We start from the raw sequence: 23,469 nt of genomic DNA on the forward strand, positions 1-23,469 counted from the left end.
TTCAGAAATTCTGAAAAGATTAGAGCCTAGTACATTGTTTAAAACAAAATACCCATGAATAAGAAAACATTTAGGTCAAGACTCAATTGCAACATTTTTACTTGATTGGAGTAATGATAGTGTAACATTAAACTACAGTATGTCCCATCTGCTTTCTCTCTGTGTAACACTGATGTTGTTTCTTTGCTTCCTCGTAACAGAACGAGGAGGTGCTGAAAAAGTGTGCTCAGGAGTATCTGGCCAGAGTCAAGCAGGAGGAGCAGAGATACCAAACACTTAAACTGCACGCTGAGGAGAAACTAGATAAGTATGTAGAGATCGAAAGGAAAATCGAATTGTCTTGTCAAGCCGTTTAAAACAGACTAAATACTTTTTAAGGGTTTTGGGAGGCTGTTATATGTAAAAAAAAATTCAAATTAAAAAATAATCAACGTCTGTTGATTTCCCCTCATTCCAAATATTTTTCAGGGCTAATGAGGAGATCGCTCAGGTGCGTTCAAAGGCGAGCTCCGAGAGCATTGCGCTGACCGCCAGTCTGAGGAAGGAGCAGATGAAGAACGAGTCTAACGATCAAGCTCTGCAGCAGAAGGTAACAGGCAATCCTCCTCATCTTATGACATGCAAATTCTAGAGGAAACTTTTAGCTCTCAAATAATACACGATACCACATGTACAAATACACTTATACAATTTGTCTGTCTCTGTCGTCATAGAATCAAGAGATCGAGGAGCTCACCAAAATCTGCGATGAGCTGATTGCCAAAATGGGAAGAATCGACTGAAGGACACTTGTTGTGCCACTGCCGCCTAACGGCCCCGTGCATGCCCCCAGCTAAGGAAGCAGCTCTCATACCCTCAGCCCGCCCTGCATCACAGAGACTGCTCTGTACAGATGTCTAAAGTAACTTCTTGTATACAATATAACTTCTAGAACATTCTGCACATCTTAACTATTGTCTGAGTTGGGACTCTGTTATACTGTATGTATGTGTGTGTGTGTGTGGTCACGTTGTTTTGCCTGCATTTATGTCCATTATTATCCCATCTGGACCTGTTGTGCTTTCGTCCATCATGCCAGGAGAGCAACAACAACGACCTGCTTGTGACTCCACTTAAATTCCCAGGAGCTTAACAGCTAAACTCTTAGCAACTCCTCCAACAGTCTGACATCATGCAGGCGGGGGTTGTTTGAGAGTGACGTCTAGGCATGCAGTATGTTTCCACCATGGACTGTTTATATAAAATATTTCAACAGGCTTTGACTAGGATTGTTTCACAGCAAAGCAACAATCCATAAAAATAGTATATGTCTATGAAGGAAGTAAACAAGGAGTTTACTCTGAATTACTAATGCTTAGGGGTATCGTTTAGAGCAGAATGAGGTCAAGTTAAGCTGCATGAGAGCTGAAGGAAAGGATTTAGGATTGTTTGAGGAAATACAGTTGTCCTCTGGAGGCCCCATGGGGAGGCATTGGTTTGTCCAGTGGCAGCACTGAAACCGGAGTGAGTGTGTGGACTTTATCTCAGTGAAACTAAAGTTGCAAATAATTCATAGCGTTTGCTTTAACCTGGTCAACAGTATGACACAGAGAGTCAGTCACAGAGAAACCTAATAACCTGACAATCATAGACTCCTCTGTGATTGTATAACATTTGTGGTATTTTCTGCAAAGAGGGAGCAAAACCACCTTTACAGCTGAACGTTTACGATCCTGTGTTGAGGATCCTGAAATCCAAGTGGAAAAAAGCTCAAATGTAGAGTGTCTATATTTTGGTTTAAGATATGTAAAACTATAAGATTTGCACATGCTGCAATATATAAAAAGAGATTTGTTTTTTCTTTAAACCATCACGGCGTCACAGATTGAAGAGTATCACATTTACCTCTGACCGCAAAGAAAACTATGGTGTTTTGTCTGTTGCTTTCATTTATTGAACATATGAGTTGTAATGTATTTTACAGCATTGCACATGTTATTTAACTGACAAATCTGTTTCTTTGCATGTTTATTTTTCACAGTTTAACGTTTCTTAGAATGCATATTCTTTTTTTCTTAACACACCAGTAAAACTTGTTGTGTCCGGCACAGTGCATTAGTAATGACTTAGGAGGCTGTGACTTAGTGCCTGGGTATCAAGTGAAAATTTCAGGACTGGTATTAATGAAATCTGAGTATTGGCTTTATACTCAATACTTGCCTTTTTCTAGAATGTTATCTGTAAGAATTATGTTTATTAGTGATTAATAACACCAACTTTTGGCTTCTATATTATATTAAATATTAAATTGGCAAATCTATGATTTATAACTGGCAATATTTTGTCACAGAAACTGAAACAAAACTAACAATCTCACTAAATATTTAATTGTAATTTTTTTCAGTTTTCAATACTTCTGTGGCGTCAGTCAGTTCTGAAAAAGTTTCAGTGTCAGATACCCAACCTTCTTACCACCATGTAAATCCACTCATGACACAAACCCAGTGAGGTGCCACGGTTCATATTTGTGCCATTATAATGTCATGATATCAGCTGCTTTGTCTTTGATTTATAAAATAATCTTTTGCCACTTTAGCCCCTTCTCTATTGTCTGTGATTATAAAGTCGAAGTGTTGCTCTCATACTTGTGTTGAAACATTAAGAACTAATGGCATCAGTGTGTGTACATGTGACTGAATAAACATATAATTTGTTCTAAAAGCTTTTCTTGCTCTTGCGTTTTTTCTTTTTTAAATAAGTGTTCATTCATGATTACATTTAGCACAGATTTCAGGCAGAGAAATATGAATTATGTAGTGTGTGTCAGTGTGTTATGGCCTCAGCTCAAGCCTCAGTACTGTTGATGTGCGCTGCTTGCATGTTAAATCAGACTTCACGACCATACTCAAACACATCACAGCTGAGACTGTGACTTGAGCGAATAATGACCTTGACACTTTTTTTGAGCCGCTTCGGATTCGCTCTGCATCCATGAAAACTGTGGGTATTGTTACAAAAACACTGTTGTAATAAAAATACTCGTAACAAAAGACTCCAAAATACTTTTCATCACCAGGTATCTTGTATACCATGTCTGCCTTTTAAATCGCGTTTGGTTAATATAATTAGCGCAGGATGCTGGCTGTGCAGCATTAATGGAGATTAGAGAGATAAAACCTTAATGACCTAAACCCCATTCTACCTCCACCTTAACCTCCATTGTCCCCTTTCATCAGCTTATCCTTTCTTTCACTGGACTGTTGAAGACACACGGACCGATCAGCCAGCTACCATGAAGACTGCGCTTGCCTTGCTGCTTCTCATCTCTCTGGCCTGCAACAGTAAGTATCTATAAGCATAGAAAAGCACTGGATTTGGGATTTTCAGCAGCAGGAGAGGATGTAGCCGATTAGCAGTTGACAAAACTGGGCGACTGTGGCTCAGGTGGTTAAGCGGGTTGGCCAACGATCCAAGGGATGGCAGTTCAATCCCCGCCTGGCCACCTGTGTCATGGTTGTTGTGTCCTTGGGCAAGACACTTCACCCACCTTGCCCTGTGTGAATGTGTACGATTGCTGTATGTTTGAGGTGGTGGTCGGAGGGGCCGTTGGCGCTGAATGGCAGCCACGCTTCCGTCAGTCTGCCCCAGGGCAGCTGTGGCTACTCTCGTAATTTACCACCACCGGTATGGCTGAGTGTGAACGAATTGAACCAGGAAATGTAAAGCGTCTTTGAGTGCCTAGGCCAGGGGTCGGCAACCCGCGGCTCTGGAGCCACATGCGGCTCTTTGGCGCTGCCCTGGTGGCTCCCTGGAGCTTTTTCAAAAATGTTTGAAAATGGAAAAAGATGGGGGAGGGAAATATAATTTTTGTTTTAATATGGTTTCTGTAGGAGGACAAACATGACACAAACATTCTTAACGTTTTCCAATGCTTTAAAAATGTGTAGAATAAATATTAAATATCAACATTTCTGTCACCCTAGATTTGCGTCATAGCCTGCGATACACGTTTCTATCAGCAGGGCGGGATGCCAGGCAGGTGGCTGTCGTAAACAAATCGGCGGCTGTGTGATGGGCCAGTTGTCAAATAACAAAAAGAGTAATGTGGAAAGACATTTCCAGGGAAGGCATGCTACATTTGCAGCCGAGTACCCAGTTGGGAGTGAGAGAAAAAGTGCGATTGAATTACTTCTGGAGAAATTAGAGGAGCGCAAAAATAGATTTAAGAAGTGGATTGCATCTCCAAACTCCACTACTGCTGCAAGTTTTGTTGCAACCCGGGAGATAATAAAGCGTGGAAAACCGTTCACAGATGGTGACTACATGAAGGAGTCGTTCATCAACATATCAGAACACCTATTTGCAGATTTCAAAAACAAAACCGAGATAATACAGAAAATCAAAGACATGCCTCTCTCCGCTAAGACAGTGAAGGAAAGGGCCATTAAAATGGCAGGCAACATCACCGATCAGCAAATCAAGGACATTAATTCAGCGCCAGCATACTCAATTGCCTGTGATGAGTCCTGTGATGTGATCGATATTGAACAGACTGCGCTTTTATGCAGGTACGTGAACTCCGATGGGCCGCAAGAAGAAATGATCCAATTAATACCACTGAAAGGCACTGACTTGCTTGGCATTTGCACAGAAATCAAACTAAACTGTCTTAATTTGATTTTATATACTTTACCTTTTCAAAAGGCTGCTGTTTTATTTTTATAAATGCAGGCTGCGTTTTATTACACTCCGTTTGTTGCCCAGATAAGGGGCACGTTATGCACGTTCCATTTTGTTGTTGTTTTCGAATCCTCAAAATAAAAACGACATAAAAAATCTGATTTCTTTATTGCATTTCTTTAATTTCATCAAAGCAATGAAACATCATTCATTACTATTGTAATGAAGTTAAACTTGAGGCGGCATCGTACAACATACAACAGAGTAGTCACGTGGTGCGTCATTCTCTAGGATGCGCTGCGGGGAAAAAAACATTTAATTGTGAAGGCTCATAATGTATTTGTAGCCAACTTAGTAATTTTGATAGTAGGCTAATATAGCTAATATAGATACATACAGCATGTGTTGCCTTCATTATAAGGCTTATGTAAGGCTTTTAATTTTTTGCGGCTCCAGACATATTTGTTTTTTGTTTTTTTGGTCCAATATGGCTCTTTCAACATTTTGGGTTGCCGACCCCTGGCCTAGGCAATAAAGCGCTATATAAAACCTATCAATTATTATTATTAAAACCCATTCCTGTAAGAGGTTACAGGATCACTAGTGTTAAATAAGGATCCAGGATTCCTCGCTTTAAGGTTGCTTTATTTCCTACGTTTTAGCTGAAATCTGATAACGTTGTAAACCTGCAAGGTTGTAATGATGCAAGTGTCAACTTCAATCTATGTGCTGGTGCTATCTAACAGGTTGTTGCTTTGATTCTGTGCAAATGTGTGTCATAAATATGAGGAGAGAGCCTACATCCATAGCCTACAGTATGTGGGTCTCTGCCCAGTGTACCTGCAAGCGAGTGTGCAACTGTGTGTAGATAGATAATGGGGCGAATGGACTCATGTATGGATGTGAATACACCTGACCTGCCTGTGAATTTGCTTGCCAATCCCCAAGTCAGGTGTTCTCTCTTGTTCTGTCTGCAAAGGCCATGCCCTTAGATGTCACACATGCGTGGCGTCTGATGAGGCCGATTGCAACCGACAGGGCTCCGCCCCCTGCCCTCAGTATGCTGACGCATGCTCCACCATCACAGGACCACGTGAGTACACACCCAGGAAAACATGCAACACAAGTACAATTAGCTTTGGATACAGTATTGGAAAAGCCTCAGCAGAGGTCAGCATAACACTGACATCCCACTGCTTCTTGAGGTAGCAGTTTGAAGAAGTCGGCAGTACCTAAAATAGTGCTTGTGGTGTTTCCATTGACAAAAAATAGTTTTTAATGTCAGTGTATAAAAAATAATAAAGGAACTAATAGTATTTTTGGGTAACAGCCAAACCTCTGCTTCTTTCTGTTTATGTATGTATGTGTGTGTGAGCATAAAGCCAGCCTCTCATCAATTGAGGTTGCTGGATTTCATCCCAGCTGTTGTGATAACCACAGACCTCATTGTGCGTGTGTGTGTGTGTGTGTGTGTGTGTGTGTGTGTGTGTGTGTGCGTGTGTGTGTGTGTGTGTGTGTGTGGAGAAGATTGGGAGTGTGGGAGTTGATCGGGTTCACAGAGTCACAGAGGCGAACAACACAAGCGATAAGTCGTTCCTCGCGCTTCCCCTTTCATTTCATACTTTATTTCTTACATTTAAAAGATTCTCTGCACTAGTTATGTGTCTTTTGGTCTCAAATTCTATCGACACTTGTGTGTTCCTCTTTATACATTTATATATATATATATATATATATATATATATTGTCTTCTCTTTTAACATTTTGCATTGTTGAAAGGAGTCTGACACTCAAGAATGCAATGCCATGCTCCTGTACTTCTTAAGTGCATGACCAATCTGGTTTGCCTCTCCTCCCTGCCTTTCTCTCTTTCAGACACGGTGATAAAGTCATGCACATACAAGGCTTTCTGCGACAAGGCTGCACACCACACTAGCACAGGGGCCAAGATGGAATGCTGTTTTGGTGGTGACTGTAACGGGCCCCACAGGAGCCACAACAACGGGGGCCATAGCCAAGGGGGCCATGGTCAAGGGGGCCATGGCCAAGGGGGCCACGGCCATGGGGGGCACAGTCAAGCGGGGCACAGTCAAGCGGGGCACAGTCAAGCGGGGCACAGTCAAGCGGGGCACAGTCAAGCGGGGCACACCCAAGGGGGGCACAGCCAAGGGGGGCACACCCAAGGGGGGCACACTCAAGGGGGCCACGGCCAAGGGGGGCACAGCCAAGGGGGCCACCACCACAATGGAGTAGGGGCTCTGGCCTCAAGCCCCGCTGTGCTGATCACGGCCCTGCTAATGCGTATGGCCTGCAGTCAGCTCTAAACACCCTCACATGTCTTTATACCCACTCAAGTGATTCTTTATCTCCTCCTTCTGTCTAAGCATTTTCTATGTTCCATATATCCATCCATCCATCCATCCATCCATCCATCCATCTATCTATCCCCCCCCCCCTCTTTTTCCGCTCTGAAATTGTTAAGCCAGGTTTGCAGAATGGAATTGGATGGTAGAGGGTTACGAATATTTTTGATAATTGTGTTGGTGCTCTAAAGGAGACTCAAAATATTTTATTTTCTGCTCTGCCCCAGCGACTGAAAAAATAAATAAAAATAAATAACTGGAATAATAACTTCATCATGGTAAATGTTAAGTTCACTTTAAGGTGATGTAAAAATGCACACCAACCTATGAAACTGAGAGTAACAAAGTGAAGTTAGGCTAACCCATGGCTTTGATGTAGTCGGTGGGACTTTGGAACTGTAGGTGGGTACTTATAGCACTCAGCTTGCTATACATCATATAACCATGTTATTCACCTGTGTCGTTGCAATTGGAACCAGAGAGGAAACTGATTATTCAAACAATCTTAGGAAAAACTTTTGTAATGCTGTGTTTAGTGGTTGAATTGTTCGTTTTTGTTGCGAATGCAAGCTTGTCTGAATAAATATACAACCACGCCCTAATTTGTGTGTCTGTTGTGTGTGTGGTCAGGGTGGGAGGTGGTGTTCACCTTGGTGTGACATTTGACACGTTACACTTGACCTTTACAAGCCAAAGAAAAGTTATTTGTGTTTATGTTAATAATGCCCATGATGCAAAAGCACACATGCAGTAGAGAGAACACAGCCTCACAGTCTGAATTTCAGCAGGTAACAAGAAAGGCCTGTGGAAACTTCAGGACTTCCTTCTGTAACTGTGCAACCTCAAATCTTGTGCTGTTGCCACAGGATATGGAATCGGTGGTGAGGTAGGTCTCCCTCCTCAGGCAGGTCATATGACGTGCAACCACTTCCTCTTAAACGGAGGCCACAAATTTTACCCCCCAAAAAACAAGTCCTAAAAATCACTTCTGTAAATGTAGTTAGTTGGTATGTCAGGACTTCTAAAAGGGGACAGGTACAGCACCAAAATAAGATTGAATGTATGTTTTAAAGCTCTAATCACAGACTTGTTATCACACATACAGATTTGAAACCAGGAGGTCATGCCAGTTCATCCACTGTGCTCTCATTATGTCTCGCTGCAGTTTCAAACTGTGGTCACCTTTGTGTAAAAGGGAACTCTGAAGTAGTTGTATTTAAGCAGGATGGGGCCGAGATTAGATGGAGCTGCTTTACATTGTAAAACGTTAAAGAAACATTATTGTTTTAAGTGCCACATTAGTCTGACAATGGAGCTGATACTTTCCAAACTAGATGAACTCAGAAATAGAGTCTCAACTGTGATGTAATCAAGCCATGCACCAAATGTGGCAGTATTATGACACATATTATCGTAAAAAAGGGACCAATCATGCAGCCATCGGTTGTAACACCTGAATTTCCTCCCAACAGCTTTCAGTGATGCCTATCAGCCATTGCTTGCTCACTAAGTAGAAAGTCATTTGAAGTATCTCATGTATTTTCCCCCTGATACTAAATTGAGACTTGTGGTTTTTGTATGTTGCATCACAACATTTACTATGGTTAACACCATTAGGCCGCTTGTTTCGCATGTTCCCTGACAACCTTTCAAACAATTTAACAGATAAAACAGTAATGGGTTTAATGAGGGCAAAAAAAAAATGTCTTCTTCTTTTTTCGCAGTGTTTCTACATTTAAAGGTAATTTGTGGGATTTTCTTTTCCATGTGCCTGGAAAATCAGGGCTGTAGTTACCACTGAGGATGCTGAGTTCTACAGTTACCATCACAGAACACGTACAGTATGTCAGGGTTTTAATGCTGGTTGTACTTTTTACACCACATATATCTTTGACCTTGACTGACTGTAAAGGGCTTGGAACTACATACATTGAAATGAAAGAGATACAGTATTATTTCACCAGAACGAACTGGCAATGGTGAACGACATTTAGAAAGGAGCATGCAGTTTGAATTAGAAATAACAGTTAATTGAATGAATGAATTGTGAATGCTTGAACGCTTGGGAAATGTGACAGAGTTCGAATAAGTAGTGCTGGGAAAAATTTGGGATTTCTAAATGGAGATGTTTCAAGTGGAATGTTTTTTTTTCTCCCTAGTTACTTTCTATTGCTACTACTTGTACACTTAGGTTAGCTATCTGAAAGTACATGAAGTCAATCTGTTTGACATCATTGATTTTGGCACGTCATCATGCACCTGTCAACCACTCTCACCTCCCATCGCAGGAGTATGAATGACACCATTCTTCACTGTGTTCCTGTTCAGCCAGGATTACACTCCCTTTTTTTTATAGCTGCGTATTTATGTCAACCGATTCAGCTCAGTCTGTGTGTGTGTGTGTGTGTGTGTGTGTGTGTGCTATAGTTTAACAGTTTGTTAGTTAGGACTATCAGAACATTTAGCCCTGTTATAACTACTTCAAAGGACTGTTTGAAGGTTAAGACTTGGTTTTAAGGTTAAGGGGTTGGGCGTCTTGATGGTTTGGATGGTCTGGGTTTAGGGTAAGGCTGGGAATATCAATGAATGTCCTCACAAGTATAGAGTGTAGAAAGACAAGTGAGTGTGTGTGTGCAGAGCCGGCCCGAGGCATAAGCGAACTAAGCGGTCGCTTAGGGCCCCCGACCGCCAGGGGGGCCCCCTCAAAAAAAATTATCTGATCATGTCACGTTCACATCCATGCACAGTGTGTATTGAGTTTATTTAAAAACAATTGGAAATGGGGCTGCCCTCAGTTGCCCATGCACTGTGTATAGTATATAGCCTATTTCAGCCACGTCTGTGGAAAAAAAGATACAGTAGCTGGACAACAGAGTTCTTCTGCTTCGTTCCTCTCACTGAATTTAAATGCATTCATTATATTACAGAGAAATATGTCCCGTAAAAGAAAAAGAGCTCCAAGCCCAACCCAGAGGACCCTCCATAATATTTTATTTTATATTAATATTTTTATGGAAAATCCATGTGTCCTTCAATAGCTTCTAATTCATCTGACCCAGTGTCTCCAAATTATTTGTTCGCACAAAATTTCTCAGATTTAGCCTCTTAATATTTCTCTCAAAGTGCACCAGATTCATGCATTTCACTTTAAAAAGGTTAAAAAAATCTCCTGGGGGGCATACCCCCGGAACCCCCTAGGAGGGTCTGAATCTCGGCTGTCTTTTGGCTCAGCTGCACAGTGGAGGCACTAGCGGAAAACACTGGGTGTGTGAATGATATTTAACAAAGATCTATAGTTTCAGCAGCGCTAACATTGGAGAGGGGCCCCCTAATCATATTTCGCTTAGGGCCCCCTGAAGGCTTGGGCCGGCTCTCTGTGTGTGTGCGTGTGTGTGTGTGTGTGTGTGTGTGTGTGTGTGTGTGTGTGTGTGTGTGTGTGTGTGTCGACGTCATTGAAAATGAGGGTCACCCCTCAATTGGTCTCTCGAGGATAAATAAAAGTTAATTGAAAAATGAAATGAAAATGTCTTTGACCCAGTTCTAAAGTTGCCACCTGAGAGTTAGAAGAGATAACATGTCGCATGCAGTTGCAGGGAGAAAGATAGACTAATGCGCCGCACGTTTCATTTCCAAAAGAGAGAGAGAGAGAGAGATAGCACGAGCTGTCACAAACAAATGTAAAGAAGGGGCTGCTTATAGCCTAGGCTAGCCTACTGTTCAAATGAGGCAGGCCTGTTGAGTTGAGATGAGTTCCTCTTATGAGAGTGCAGGAGGAGCAGGAGGAGGAGGACCCGGCCGTAGCTGACAGGGCGGAGGGCGCATAGATCACATCCGGGGCTGGTTTATTCTAATAACCTAACGTCCAACCCGGAAAAAAAGTTGAGTCTTCTGTAATCCGATCGCACAAACAAACAGACGAAGGTGTGAGACTCTGCTGCACGCCGGCTTTGATAGTGCAAAACTTCGTTCGTTTAAAGTTGTTAAAGTTTAGATCTGCCATGCTCGCATTCGCCGAACCCGAGTCTCTCCTTTCTGCTCCGTAGCGGTGCGGTGCGGGGCGCTGGCTGTGGCTGTGGCGCACACCGATACACTCCTCATCGGGTAAGTAAAAGCAGCCAGTCGACAGTGACACTTTGTGAGCGCGTGTGTCGTCTCATGCCTGTATGTGTGCGCGCGCGTGTGCATGTGATTGTCTATGCGTGCGGATGGTACAGTAGCCTACAGTAGGTGTGGCAGGCAGTTGAGTTTTTGTGTCTAGTGAGTCACATCAGGTCATCTGATCTGAACAAATGTAATGTCTTGTCAGGTGTCGCTGAGTAATTGATCAGGATCACATTCAAACTTTTCTTTCTCTTTGCAATGCTCACAATTGAGCCTACGTTAAAGGCTACGTGCACGCCCATGATCTCCAAAACTGGTCGGTCACTCGGTGGCGAAGAGGAGCTTGTGCCCTGCAGTTGCAATTGCCGCTGCTGCTGCTGTTGTTGAACATCCAGCTGTCATTGGAAAACAGTGTAGGCTAGACAGTACGAACATTAAAATGTCAGACAGTGTTGAGAGATATGCCTGTCATTGCTCCCCCAGAGTCTAACTTTAACGTCTCCAATAACATTCCAAACCTTAAAATATTCACTTTTCTACTTGTCTATTATTTAAGTAGTAGCCTAATTCTCTTTTATGATACTTTATATTTACACTCCACCACATATGGGAGTGAATTATTGACCATTTAAATCCAATTTTACTGCTATAAAAGTAATTTTTCAAATAAAGATTTTACATAAACGAATATAATAATACGAATATTAAATTGAAGGGTGTTGTTGGTTACATTTTGAATCTCTCCAGATTCATTCAATATTTCAATAGACCCTCCCATTGTGTTTATATACAATATTTCAATAGACCCTCCCCTTGATTTGGCAGTATGGCTTCTCCCCCTCTTATCTAAAAAAAATAGTATTGCTACAAGTCATTAAATCATTAAGTAGCTCAATTTTAAATCAGAAATTATGTCAAAACATACAAATAATGCGTCCCAGACATTCCAGACGCTCTTATGCTCAGACATGCACCATCAGTCACTAACTGAACCGGGCACATGCAGCTGCTCTTTGCAAATCTCAAGGGGAGGATGTATTCCCTTAACATTCCCTAAAAATAAACATGATGAAGCTGTTAAACCACCTACAAAACTAAAACCTGCATGGCAGGGCATCAATAATGTTAGCAATATCATCACTTTTTACCTCAAAAAAGTCTCAAAAATGTAATTGATCATTACAATAGTTGCTGTTGGATCTTCAGTGGAATCAGATGTATATGAAGTTCCACCGGCACCATTCAGCTCATGAAAACTGTTGTGTGATCATGTCTTCTGTGGCGTTGCGTGTCAAATAACAAGATTAGCAACATGGTCTCTAGGCCTTTTAACATTGTGGACAAAAACTCTCCCTGGATCAAAGTCAAGATATCTCTGCCCTGTTTGTCTTGATTAAGACAGTTTTACCTTTGTTATTCTGTCCCCAAACTTTACTGCAAAACACAGTAATTGCTGGAGTATAATCGATGTCACATTCAAACAGTCTCTGTTAATAGAACGGGATATTGAACTCGTATTTAGCAGATATGGAGAGTGTAGGTGGGTTTCACTTCACTGCCAGTGCCCTGGATGTGGTAAAAGACAATGACACTTATATCACAGTTGTGATATGTACACTGTGTTCTCTCGAACATCCAAACTCTTTCTGCATGCATTGATGTCACCCTTCCACATTTTCATAAACAGGAGCACTTTAAATCTCATATCAACGTGCTAAAGACAAATTATACTTATTGGTAAAGGTTCGCCAAAAAGGCCAAAACCTCACAGGGGGGTGTGTGTGTGTGTCAGTGACTGCGTTGGCATCTGTGTGAACTCTGCGGCACCAGTTTTACTTTTCCATTACACACCAACATCTTTACAAAAAGGCGTCTGCACAGTTTGTGTCTTTGACCTATTTCAATGGCAAAAAAATAAAATGTTGCACGACTGACGATTCATCAGCACGACCCACCGTTTTTTTTTTTTTTTTTTTTTAAAGTAGTTTCAAAATGAACTAACTATAGATTTAAAAATAGCTTGAAAGGAGTTCCAACCAGCACTGTGACGATGCAGCCTGTTGTTATCTGCTTCGTTGAGTGACGCGTGAGAACGTATTCGTGGATATGTTACTTTTAACTTAAGCCAAGACAGTCCTGTAAAAGCATTGGCAGACGGATCAGCCACTGTATATCAGTTGCGAATATATATATTTTTATGACCATTGACTTGTCATGTTGTAATTTTGAATATTAATAATTCAAAGATGTGACCTTGTTAGCCAACATAGCCGCATTATATTTATTAATGTCACCATATCCAAAAGAAAATAACAAAAGTACTCTTATGTACAGATTTCTGCAAAGTACACCATTGTCTGTAAAGCAATCCCATTGGCAAAGCAATGAGTCTTGATTTTTGTTGAGAAGTCAGTCAGTTAGTCAGTCAGCAGTTCAGTGATTCAGATGCACGGTATCATCCTAATGAATACATCTCACCAGCCACCCCCGTCCCTTCCCTCCTTCCTCTCCTCTTTTTCCCCCATTCCTCCCTCCCTCCCTCTCTGGCCAGTGGAAATGTGCATGTGTGCAGATCTTGAGTGCAGTCTGTAATTTTTGGCTGTGGTGAAGGGCCTCAGCTCAGCCTCGGGCTTCAGGGTTTGCTGCTCAAGCCTCAATCACGTCACATGAAAAACTGCTGAGTGCGAGCCGGTCTCTTTCTTCCTGTGTGTGTGTGTGTGTGTGTGTGTGTGTGTGTGTGTGTGTGTGTGTGTGTGTGTGTGTGTGTGTGTGTGTGTGTGTGTGTGTGTGTGTGTGTGTGTGTGTGTGTGTGTGTGTGTGTGTGTGTGTGTGTGTGTGTGTGTGTGTGTGTGTGTGTGTGTGTGTGTGTGTGTGTGTGTGTGTGTGTGTGTGTGTGTGTGTGTGTGTGTGTGTGTGTGTGTGTGTGTGTGTGTGTGTGTGTGTGTGTGTGTGTGTGTGTGTGTGTGTGTTTTATCCTCCACATCTGCCTGTCTGTCTCATTCTGCTGCTCCCTTTGCATTTACATTTTGACTTGAGTATATCAGTCTGTGTGCCCCAGTGATATGTGATAGCAGCAGCAGCAGCAGCAGCATGCCGTACGTGGACCGGCTGAACCGTGTGTGTGGCTTCCTGGACATCGAGGAGAAGGAGAGCAGCTGCCGCTTCCAGAGGAGATACTTCATCCTCGACACGCAGGGAAATGTTCTGCTGTGGTATATGGACAACCCTCAGGTGCTCCACACAACACACACTCAATCACACAAACAGCAAGAGGAAGTGAAATTGACCAATAGGAGCCGCGTAACCTTGGACTCTGAGCCAATAACCAGACTGTGTGTGTGTTTTGTGTTTGCATGCAGAACCTGCCCAGTGGAGCCAGCTCTGTCGGCAGCTTGAAACTAACCTACATCTCCAAGGTAAACCCTAGCTCTCTCCATTGCCTGTCGCTTCACTTGGCTGTGGGTCGCATTATAGTTACACGGGGTCCCGTGAGCTCATGCACACAAGCAGGGACAAATCGGGCGCGCAGATGCTTCCAGATCGGAGTTATCTGCAGTTGGAGTTAATGGTCACATGCTGAAGCAGACGTTGTGAAGTTTTCCAGATGTCAGTGCGCTCGCCCAGCTAACCAGAGATAATGACATTTGGCTTCAGTTTAGTACTGCAGCGCTGACAGCTCCTCCTTGGACAAACACACTCAAAGATATGAAATCTCTCTCCTCTCTCCTCTCCTTCTCGTCCTCCTTTTCCCCTTCTTTCAGGTGAGTGAAGCTACAGCGAAGCAAAAGCCCAAGACAGAGTTCTGCTTTGGTGAGTTTTTTGGGGGCTGACGCTGAGTCATGCTTATGCAGTAGCGCACAATGACATTAATTTAGTTTACACATGTGATCATGTTGTATAATGGGGTTATTGTGAATATTCACAGGACTGACTTGTCTTTTTTTTCTGCAGTCATCAATGCAGTTTCCCGGCGGTACTTCCTCCAAGCCAACGATGTGACTGACATGAGGGACTGGGTGGCTGCTCTCAACAAAGCTAGCAAGATCACTGTGAGCGCAACACACACACACACACACACACACACACACACACACACACACACACACACACACACACACACACACACACACACACACACACACACACCTGCGCTCACAAACAACTTTACAACCAGATGCCTGGGTCTAATGCATGCTTAGAAAAAGGCTTAACTAGCAGTTATTGATAAGGGATTTGTTTCCACCTGAGCACAGGAAGCTGCAATTTGCAGCAGTGCGACTGAAACCAGTTTGACCCTGCCATGCGTAAATGACAGCAGGTTGCCCACAAGTACCCTCTCACACACTCTGTCAATGAGGAAACTGAGTGATAACACTCATACGTCAATGCGGTGGAGGTGTCAAAATACCGCTGTGTGTGTGTGTATGTGTTAACGAGCTGAGCATACCATAAACATTCACCTTGCACATTTGCATGATATTTGTGTGTGTTTGGGCAACATGACCATGCTTGCTGACCAGGGACATCCAGATGTCTCATGAGGGCAGATGCCAGAGATGAGCGTTTCTCTTTTCTTTTTTTCTGTTCAGCTCACCTGCACACTGACACAGGAAGCAGCGCCACTCACTCACTCTCTCACTTCCCCTTTTAAGAGGTCTTCTCTGCCACCGTTTCTGAGCCTCATTGGCCTCGATGAAAGCTTGTGTAAAAAAACCCAAAGAAACTTCCTAAAGCAGAAAGGACCTGTTGCAGATCCAGTAATGAAAGTCAATCACTGACTAAACACTTTCACATAGTTATTTACTGAGGATATAGTTGGATATAGCAAAGCCCTTCAAATGATACTTCTCATTATTATTTTCTTTTTTTATCCAGACACATTCAGGGGTGGAAGAGTTTATCTGTCTCATGCTCTGTTATTTATTGTGAAATTTCTTTTGGCATTTTGCCTTTATTGAGCAGCTGACATAGAAAATACAGACAGGAAACATGGGGAGTGAGACGGTCGACATGAAAGATGTCTCTGGCTGGATTCAAACCTTCCACATTGCAGTGTTATATGTTCTGCCCCTAAGGACACCAAAGCGCCCCTCACTAAATATTTTGCGTGTTTGATTTATTCTTGATATTCACTCTTTTTTTCCTTTGATAGATTAAAGAGGATTTAATATTAACTATTATACTACTTTTCTAGTCTTAATTTCTTGTTTTACACTGCTATAGAGCAACCTGACACGAATCACATCACAAAAAACTATGTAGATTTTCGGGAAGCTCTTTCTCTTATTTTGGCGATCCAGCACGTCCTGTCAACACTTGAGTGTGTGTGCTTCGGCAATCTCCGCTCCCTCCGCCTGTGCATCGGCCATCTCCGCTACCCCCCCCCCCCCCCCCCCTCCTGCAAACCCCACTCCGTTGTGATTGGTTACCTTCCTTCCGGAACACTTTCAGTGGCGGGAAGCGCGAGCATGGACCTATAAGGGCGCGAGGCAGACGCGAGGCAGACGCGAACAGGGAAGTGACAGCATTACCATACATGGAAACATCCGCGTGGTGACTTCACAAAGTTACATGCGACGTCACAAAGTTACAAAGGGTAGACCGCTTTGAAGACGTGACTTCTCGACTGGCTAGAATAGTGTTTAGTGCTCTGCACAGACACCCCAGACGGTCAGCAGGGAATACGTCAAAATGCATGTAAGTCATTATTTGATAATTTAGTATGGTTAAGCATGACTATGAATCATCATAACAACGTTTATAGGTCATAAAAGTCAAAAAGCATCATAGGTCCTCTTTAAAAAAATATATATAATAATAATATGTATGTTCATTCATTTTTGAAGACATGTAGCTCCTCTTCCTCTTGAATGTACTTATTTGAATTCATACTGGACAAAATTGACAAATAAATATAAACTACAGTAATGTAGTAAGTAAGCCGTCGAGATAGCAGCAGCTATGACTTCTTCATTCTCTCTCTCCAGGCTTTCCAATGGATTATCAAACAACAAAAGAAATTCTTCTGAATGGACCGTTGATCTTTTGTTTGATTGTAAACACTGTGATGCATCCAGTGTTTATGTACAAATTACCTCTGCATTCTTATCCAAATGAAGTTTTTACAAGTGACCTATGCTAAGTCATGAGCTAGTTTGTGACTGTTGTTACACAAGCGCAACCAAGGCACTGTGCTCACCAAGGGTAGCAATTACTACCTTCCATCGGGTCCATGTCGGAACAAATAATAACAGCTATTAATTATTTCATTACATACTTTTTCCAAGCAAAGAGAATAGATTGCACCGTCAACTGCCTCTGACTAGTTTCAGCCATCTGAGGTGTACTTACTGACTGCAATAAGGTGTTTTCATGCAGATCACACATAGATAGTATATCAAATCTAAGATCATATTAAAGTGGCACCGTTGCAGGATGGAGACTCCCCCATGGGAGTTCAACCACTAACGCTCAGCAATTAGCAGCAGCCTTTACCCACTAAACTCCACTTGTTGCGGGCCTGCTGGTTGATGTTATCCTCCCTGTTGTTGTGCCCACAGGTTCCTAAGTCTGGCCCTGCTTCTCTGAGGCCCAACGTGACCTCAGTGATCAGCGACACTCAGGGAGGGAAGAGGCAACAGGCCTACAAGGCAGAGATTATTGGTGGCGTGGTGGTGCACACTCCCATCCAGGTAACAGAGACCAAGCTAGAATTCAGTGTGGTTACTATGACAATGTTAAAGGTGACACTGATGGCGCTAGAATCCAGGTTTTGTGTGTTTATCTGTCGCATCACAGCGAGCACAGCTTGCCCTCATTGCCTCCGAAAACCACTTTGTGTGTAATCTGATCTGGTCCTGAAGGTGGCGGTTAGACGATCGTTTTTAATGATAATGAAGATGTTTTTTATTAAATGTTTCAGAATGAGGGCGAAGAGACAGACGGGAGAGAGAGGAAGGGCAACAGGCCAGGCGTGCAGAGGTGCGGTTACTGTGTCAAACAGGGAAATGTGGTGAGTCCCCAGCTACTTATAACTGGTTAATTCTGAGTTTAAATATGAAAGCTGCATGTGGAAACTGAAATGTGGTGTATGTGTGTGTTTCAGAGGAAGAGCTGGAAGAGGAGGTTTTTTACTCTGGATGTCAATGCAGTCAGTTACTACAAGTCTGAGATGGTGAGGAGCAGGACTTTTTTTTGTATTTTGTCTTGTATGTTAAAGTTTTTCCGTGCGACTGTGGGTCACACAGAAAAACATGTCTAAATTGTGCTTATTATGTCGTAGGACAAGGAGCCTCTCCGAGCTATTCCACTGAGGGACGTTCAGAAGGTCCATGAATGTCTCGTCAAATCGGGGTGAGTCACATGTGAATCCCCAAACTTTTCCAACAGATGTGTTGTTCAGTGCAGGATTAAGCTGGGCTGATGTTTCAAAGGTGTACGTTATACCTCACGATCTACAGTTCTATTAGCTACACTGAAGCTACTGGCACCATGCGTCACTCGACAGTAAATGGAAACTGACAGGTTGAAGTTTAGGATCCGCAAAATGGCTAAGAGAGCTTTTTTCAGATTGTTGTAAATATATTTCTCTTTAACTGTATTTCCATCTGTGCCTTATTTATTATTACATTATTACATGCACAACCTCCACTTTGTACAGAGAAATCACAGAACATGATCCTTTCCCAATGTTAAAACCTCCTTTCTATTTTGGTTCAGAGTTAAACCTGCTCTTAATAACATTCACTTGAGAGTGAGACTAAATCAAATCAAATCAGTTTTATTTGTATAGCCCAATATCACAAATAGACATTGGCCTCAGTGGGCTTTACATTCCATACAGTATGACACCCTGCCCTTAGCTCGGCTAACTGTTTTCTATATTTAATGGTGGGTTCATTGGAATGATGCTTTATTATTTAATTACTATTTAAAGCACAATGTTTATTTCTGAACATGCGTATGAGGAGTTTAAGTTAAGGTAGAAAACAACTGCACACAAAAAAATTAGGCTTTGAGGACACATTTAACTGTCTGGTGTAATGCCGGTTAACTTCCTGTATAAATCCGACCACAGATATTTCAGTAACATTGAGAAAACTGATACATTTAGTAAATGTACCACTGTATTAATCAGCATGAAATTTTTTCACCATGTCTGTCCATCAGGGATCTTCTGCTGAGAGACAACCTGTTTGAGATCATCACCGGTTCCCGAACTTTCTACATTCAGGTACAAATGCCGCCTTCCCTAAACCAACCAATCAGAAGCTTTGTTCCTCACTCTAGTATTTTTACAAACTTAAGCTAAACTAGATCATTGATTGGGTATTGTTATTATTATTGAGTACTTTTATTAGCAGGTGGATCTGTCTCTATATGTTTTGAGCTGTTTTTCTTTAAATGCTCTGCTGCTCGTGTGTGGCATGTATTTTGTTATGTTTTTTTTTAGGTGCATGAAAAGTTTGTTTATGTGAAATGGGCACAGCCAGCTGTTGCCATAACAACAATAACATCCTGCCCCCCCCCCCCACCCCCCCCCCCCCCCCCCCTGGGAGAACAGCTGACTTAGACGGCAGGGGGAAGACTTAAAAGGGGGGGAAGACTGGAGAGGCTGCAAGCACGAGCAGTTTTATCTTTGTCTTTGAAGAAAAAAAGGGGAACCATGACAAACATTTAGTAAACTTATTGAACAGAGAACATGATCACAGGAGAAATGTGGACACCAAAGCTAAAGATAAATCATGTTCCACTTTAGTGAAGTTTGAATTACAATTCAAAAATTAGAGCTTGTTCTTGTTATAATTATTTGTTTTAGGTTGAAAGTTATATATTTTCTATGTATAACATTATTAATTATTTTTTCTCAACTAAACGTATTAGCAGGATCCATGTTTTGTGTGTTTTTGGTCTTTTCGTGAGATTTGTAGGCAGAAAGAAAATCGCCAGATTAGCTGCTATTAGGAAATGTGGAAAGAAACAATGAGACCAACCTCTTACAGCTCATCTAGCTCTGCAAGGCTTTATCTTCTGGTAATGTTTCTATAGACAGACTCTCCAGAGGACATGCATGGCTGGATTAGGGACATTGAGTTGAGGATCCAGGACTTCAGAGGTCCCACCAAGGTAATTCTGTTATTTCTCCCCTTGACATAAAGCCTCTAAAATCCTTTCTCTTTAGAGAAGTAAAAACTATAGTGTAAAATAGGGGGGTGCTCATGGTGTAGTGGTTGGAGCGTCCCCCCCATGCGCAGGGATGTACGCTTATTTTTTTAGGTGGTAGCACTGGTGCTAGCAAGCAAAAAAATTCAGTAGCACAAAAATAAATTTGGTAGCACACAAAGTATGATCGAAAACTTGCATAACCTTAACCCTTGCATTTCACTGTAATTACCTTTGAGCCTGTCATCTTGGTCTCATTTGAGATTCTCAATTAATATTATATCCTAGTGTGTGCAGTAATAATTATAGAAAAATTAATAGGGGTGCACTGATTGCAATTTAGACAAAATAATCTAAAATGCCAATTGCAATTTTTTGCTGATTCAGAATTATTTCTCCCCATAAAAATATAAAAATAATATCTATATCTATATATTTTTTCTATATACATATAATTATTATATTAATAATAATATATATTTTTAGAAAATGTCCAAAACCAAACTTTAAAACATTAAACATATCCTATTACATAAATAAGTATACATATTGGTACAATTTAGGATAAATTAAATATGTTGTTGTGAATGTGTTGGGAGTTGTTCTTCAGTGGTTTATTTCAAACTTTGTTTTTAGACTACTGTTGACTTTTCTCTGCAGCTGAATGAGTTGCCTTTCTAGCTAGACCACTGCAGGGCTGTGAAGTGCTAACTTCCTGTTCTTACCGGCTTCAAAATAAAAGTCAACTCACGTGTGGCTAGTAACAGGCTTTTAACGTGAAGGCGCACAGGAAATGTTCTGTTTGCACACGCGCTAACTTAACTGCGGTAATGTGCCGTCTCCTTCCGGTTATACGCTAGAATCGCTGCACGAGCACAGATCCCGAGGACACATATCTTTCACCAGCCAAAGTGGAGGGTGGACTCAATAACTTACTTGCCTAAGACTACATTTACCCCCATTTGGAGTGTTAATGTAGAGCCCTCTAAGCAGTGTTGTGCAGCGCTCCTCTGTGTTTCAAAGACAGCCTCTCCTCATTAGCACTAGTGCGAATGGACTTGTTTTCATCATCGCACGTGATCAATTTCAGTAGCAAATGCGATCAAAACTGTCGCACTGTACAGCCCTGCCCATGCGGCTAAGTCTTCACAGCAGACCCGGCTCGAATTCGACCAGACCGTCAGTTCTCTGCATGTCATTCCCCTCTCTGACCCATTTCATCTCTGTCTCTTTGCACTATAATAAAGCATTAAAAAAACTATAGTGTATGATGGACTCTGATGGACTTTTTTGTCTCTCTCTCTGAAAGCAGGGTTTTTCATTCAAACGTGGGTCCTCTCTCTACCGAAGTCACAACGCCTCCTTGGTGCCTCGGGGCCAACATGGTGACGAGCGCAGGCCTCAGCTGGTCAAGTCGTGCTCTGTGGCCCCAGGCTGGCAGCCCTGGATGCCCGTCCCCCTGTGTGAGCCCTCCATCCTGGACGCAGAGGACGAGGAAAGCGCCTTCAGCTCCGGGCCCACTTTGCCCTCTCTCTCCTCTTCCTCCACCTCTTCCTCCACCTCGTCCTCCTCCAACTCCCTCTCTGCCCCGGCCCCTTGCCCCAGTGTGCCCTCAGGGGCCTCCAGCTGCGGCCTGGGGCTCCTCACGGCGTCGGGGGACGCGGCTTGCGGGCGTCGTAGGCACCGCTCCCAGCCTCAGCCTCACACCGGCTTCCCCTTTAGCCTGGACGACGACAGCATCCGCACCACGGACGTCTAGGTCCACTGATATGTCTGTCCAGGCTCCTGGGTTGACTTCAGTGTGGGTACCTGCTTTAAAATGAATGTCACTGGTGATGATAGTATTGAAGTGACACTGTGACCATCTGCCTTTACGCCCATGACGGGAGGTTGGGGCCCCCTGCTGGTGCTGAATCTGTATTGCAGACGAAGGAAAGGCGCACCCAGCTGGAAGGAGACCAAGGGGGCACAGTGTTTGTTGTTCACAGGACTGTGAAAAAGTACGACTTAGTGTTTTTAGTGCAACTTCCTTATGAAAACTTGAATAATCTTGTTGTTAATTGTTCTTGCAGACAACATTATGGCACATGCTCTTTTCGATCTGTTGCACTTGGCTCCATGAAAACATGTCAGCCCTGCTCGAAGTATTCACAAAGAAGCGTTTAAAGGCATTTAAACACATCATTATCCATACTATTTATATTCATGCTTACGTTCACTAAAAAACTTAATAATAATAATTTAGTTTATTTTGAGCCCAGCAGTGTTTTTCCCCCTCTTCTTCTTAACTCACCTTTCATTAATAGTTAACAAGCATTTTATTACTAACGTTTAATCAGGTGTATTGGGGAAAGTATCCTGCTTGCCTCATTGAAAAAGGAAAAGGTACATGCAGCAGCTTTTATGTTTCAAACAGGAGATGTTAAAGATCATTCGTCATTACGACGGCTCCTCTTTTGGCTTTTACCAGGGTACCAGAATAACTCGGCTGTATTTAGATCGTACTTGTTAGTAGAATGTACTGCCAACTTCCAAGTACAGCTGATCAGCTGGTTGACAGCTTTGTAAATGTGATTTTCTTATTGCGGTGTCATGTTGGGGGAAATGTGCCACTGCTTCTGGTAATTAAATTGTTACTCTGCACTTTGCTTTTTTAATTTTTTCTTGTATGTATGTTTGCTTGTTTGTTTGTTTGTTTTCCCCCCGTCACCGCAGGAGATATTACTGCTTCCTCAGCTACTTTGCGTTGTTACAGCAGTCTCTCAGCAACTCTAGAGTTTCACCTCAACACTTCAGTGATGTGGTGCTCATGCCTACTTCCGTTCTCTTAAGCTGTGTGTACTGTTAATTTTCTTTCTTGTACATTAAATGATGCTTTTTATTTGTCTCTTTTTTTTTTTTTTTTTATCTGAATTCCTGGTTTGTTTTTTAGTTTGACTTTTCACACTGTGCTCTCTAGAGCTTTGTATATGACCTTTTAATGGAAGTGGGTGGCATTAAGACTTTTAAAGTTTAACCCGTGTTTTTTTTTGTGTGTGCAAAAATGCCCAGCATGCAAATGGTCCAGGCCAACATATTTGACCTTAAACACTGTCACTGTTAACTCATGCACACTAGATGCAGACACACTTATGTGCCAATCAAGCGCCCAGAGGCTGTGTTAAGTGAAGTGTTTCACACGTCC

The 23,469-nt window shown here is 42.4% G+C and overlaps 3 protein-coding genes across 5 annotated transcripts in view; all 3 read left to right on the forward strand.

The window, feature by feature from the left end:
* LOC307267823 (transforming acidic coiled-coil-containing protein 1-like) overlaps positions 1 to 2,704 on the forward strand; it is a 29,478-nt gene extending 26,774 nt beyond the window's left edge. For both annotated transcript variants that reach the window (XM_080050245.1, XM_080050244.1), the window contains exons 11-13: positions 201 to 307; positions 469 to 589; positions 714 to 2,704. In XM_080050245.1, coding sequence (XP_079906371.1) covers positions 201 to 307; positions 469 to 589; positions 714 to 782 — 297 coding nt within the window. In that variant the 3' untranslated portion in view covers positions 783 to 2,704. The remainder of the gene's footprint in view (positions 1 to 200; positions 308 to 468; positions 590 to 713) is intronic.
* A 233-nt stretch (positions 2,705 to 2,937) lies between these two features.
* On the forward strand, positions 2,938 to 6,983 carry LOC307256160 (uncharacterized protein; the record flags this gene model as incomplete). Its single annotated transcript, XM_080035047.1, has 4 exons — positions 2,938 to 2,979; positions 3,216 to 3,320; positions 5,639 to 5,752; positions 6,535 to 6,983. The coding sequence occupies exons 2-4, from the start codon at positions 3,272 to 3,274 to the stop codon at positions 6,981 to 6,983; spliced, it is 612 nt and encodes a 203-aa protein (XP_079891173.1). The 5' UTR covers positions 2,938 to 2,979; positions 3,216 to 3,271.
* Positions 6,984 to 10,894: 3,911 nt separating this feature from the next.
* On the forward strand, positions 10,895 to 23,166 carry plekha2 (pleckstrin homology domain containing A2). 2 transcript variants are annotated; one of them, XM_080051741.1, is made up of 12 exons: positions 10,895 to 11,123; positions 14,182 to 14,354; positions 14,483 to 14,539; positions 14,885 to 14,933; positions 15,075 to 15,172; positions 17,684 to 17,815; positions 18,046 to 18,135; positions 18,229 to 18,297; positions 18,406 to 18,476; positions 19,293 to 19,356; positions 20,172 to 20,249; positions 21,595 to 23,166. In XM_080051741.1, the coding sequence occupies exons 2-12, from the start codon at positions 14,214 to 14,216 to the stop codon at positions 22,042 to 22,044; spliced, it is 1,299 nt and encodes a 432-aa protein (XP_079907867.1). In that variant the 5' UTR covers positions 10,895 to 11,123; positions 14,182 to 14,213; the 3' UTR covers positions 22,045 to 23,166. The 2 variants fall into 2 exon arrangements, with proteins under 2 accessions (XP_079907867.1, XP_079907868.1); XM_080051742.1 differs by having other exon boundaries at positions 21,598 to 23,166.
* The last annotated feature ends 303 nt before the right edge of the window (positions 23,167 to 23,469 follow it).

The sequence above is a fragment of the Ammodytes marinus genome, assembly GCF_949987685.1.
Source record: "Ammodytes marinus genome assembly, chromosome: 2".
NCBI lineage: Eukaryota > Metazoa > Chordata > Actinopteri > Uranoscopiformes > Ammodytidae > Ammodytes > Ammodytes marinus.

Excerpts from the sequence above, each read along its gene's own strand:
- plekha2 (XM_080051741.1), top strand. The coding sequence starts at position 14,214 with ATGCCGTACGTGGACCGGCTGAACCGTGTGTGTGGCTTCCTGGACATC. Across the intron at positions 18,298-18,405 it reads GTTACTACAAGTCTGAGATG|GACAAGGAGCCTCTCCGAGC; the intron begins GTGAGGAGCAGG and ends ATTATGTCGTAG. Across the intron at positions 19,357-20,171 it reads CCCGAACTTTCTACATTCAG|ACAGACTCTCCAGAGGACAT; the intron begins GTACAAATGCCG and ends ATGTTTCTATAG.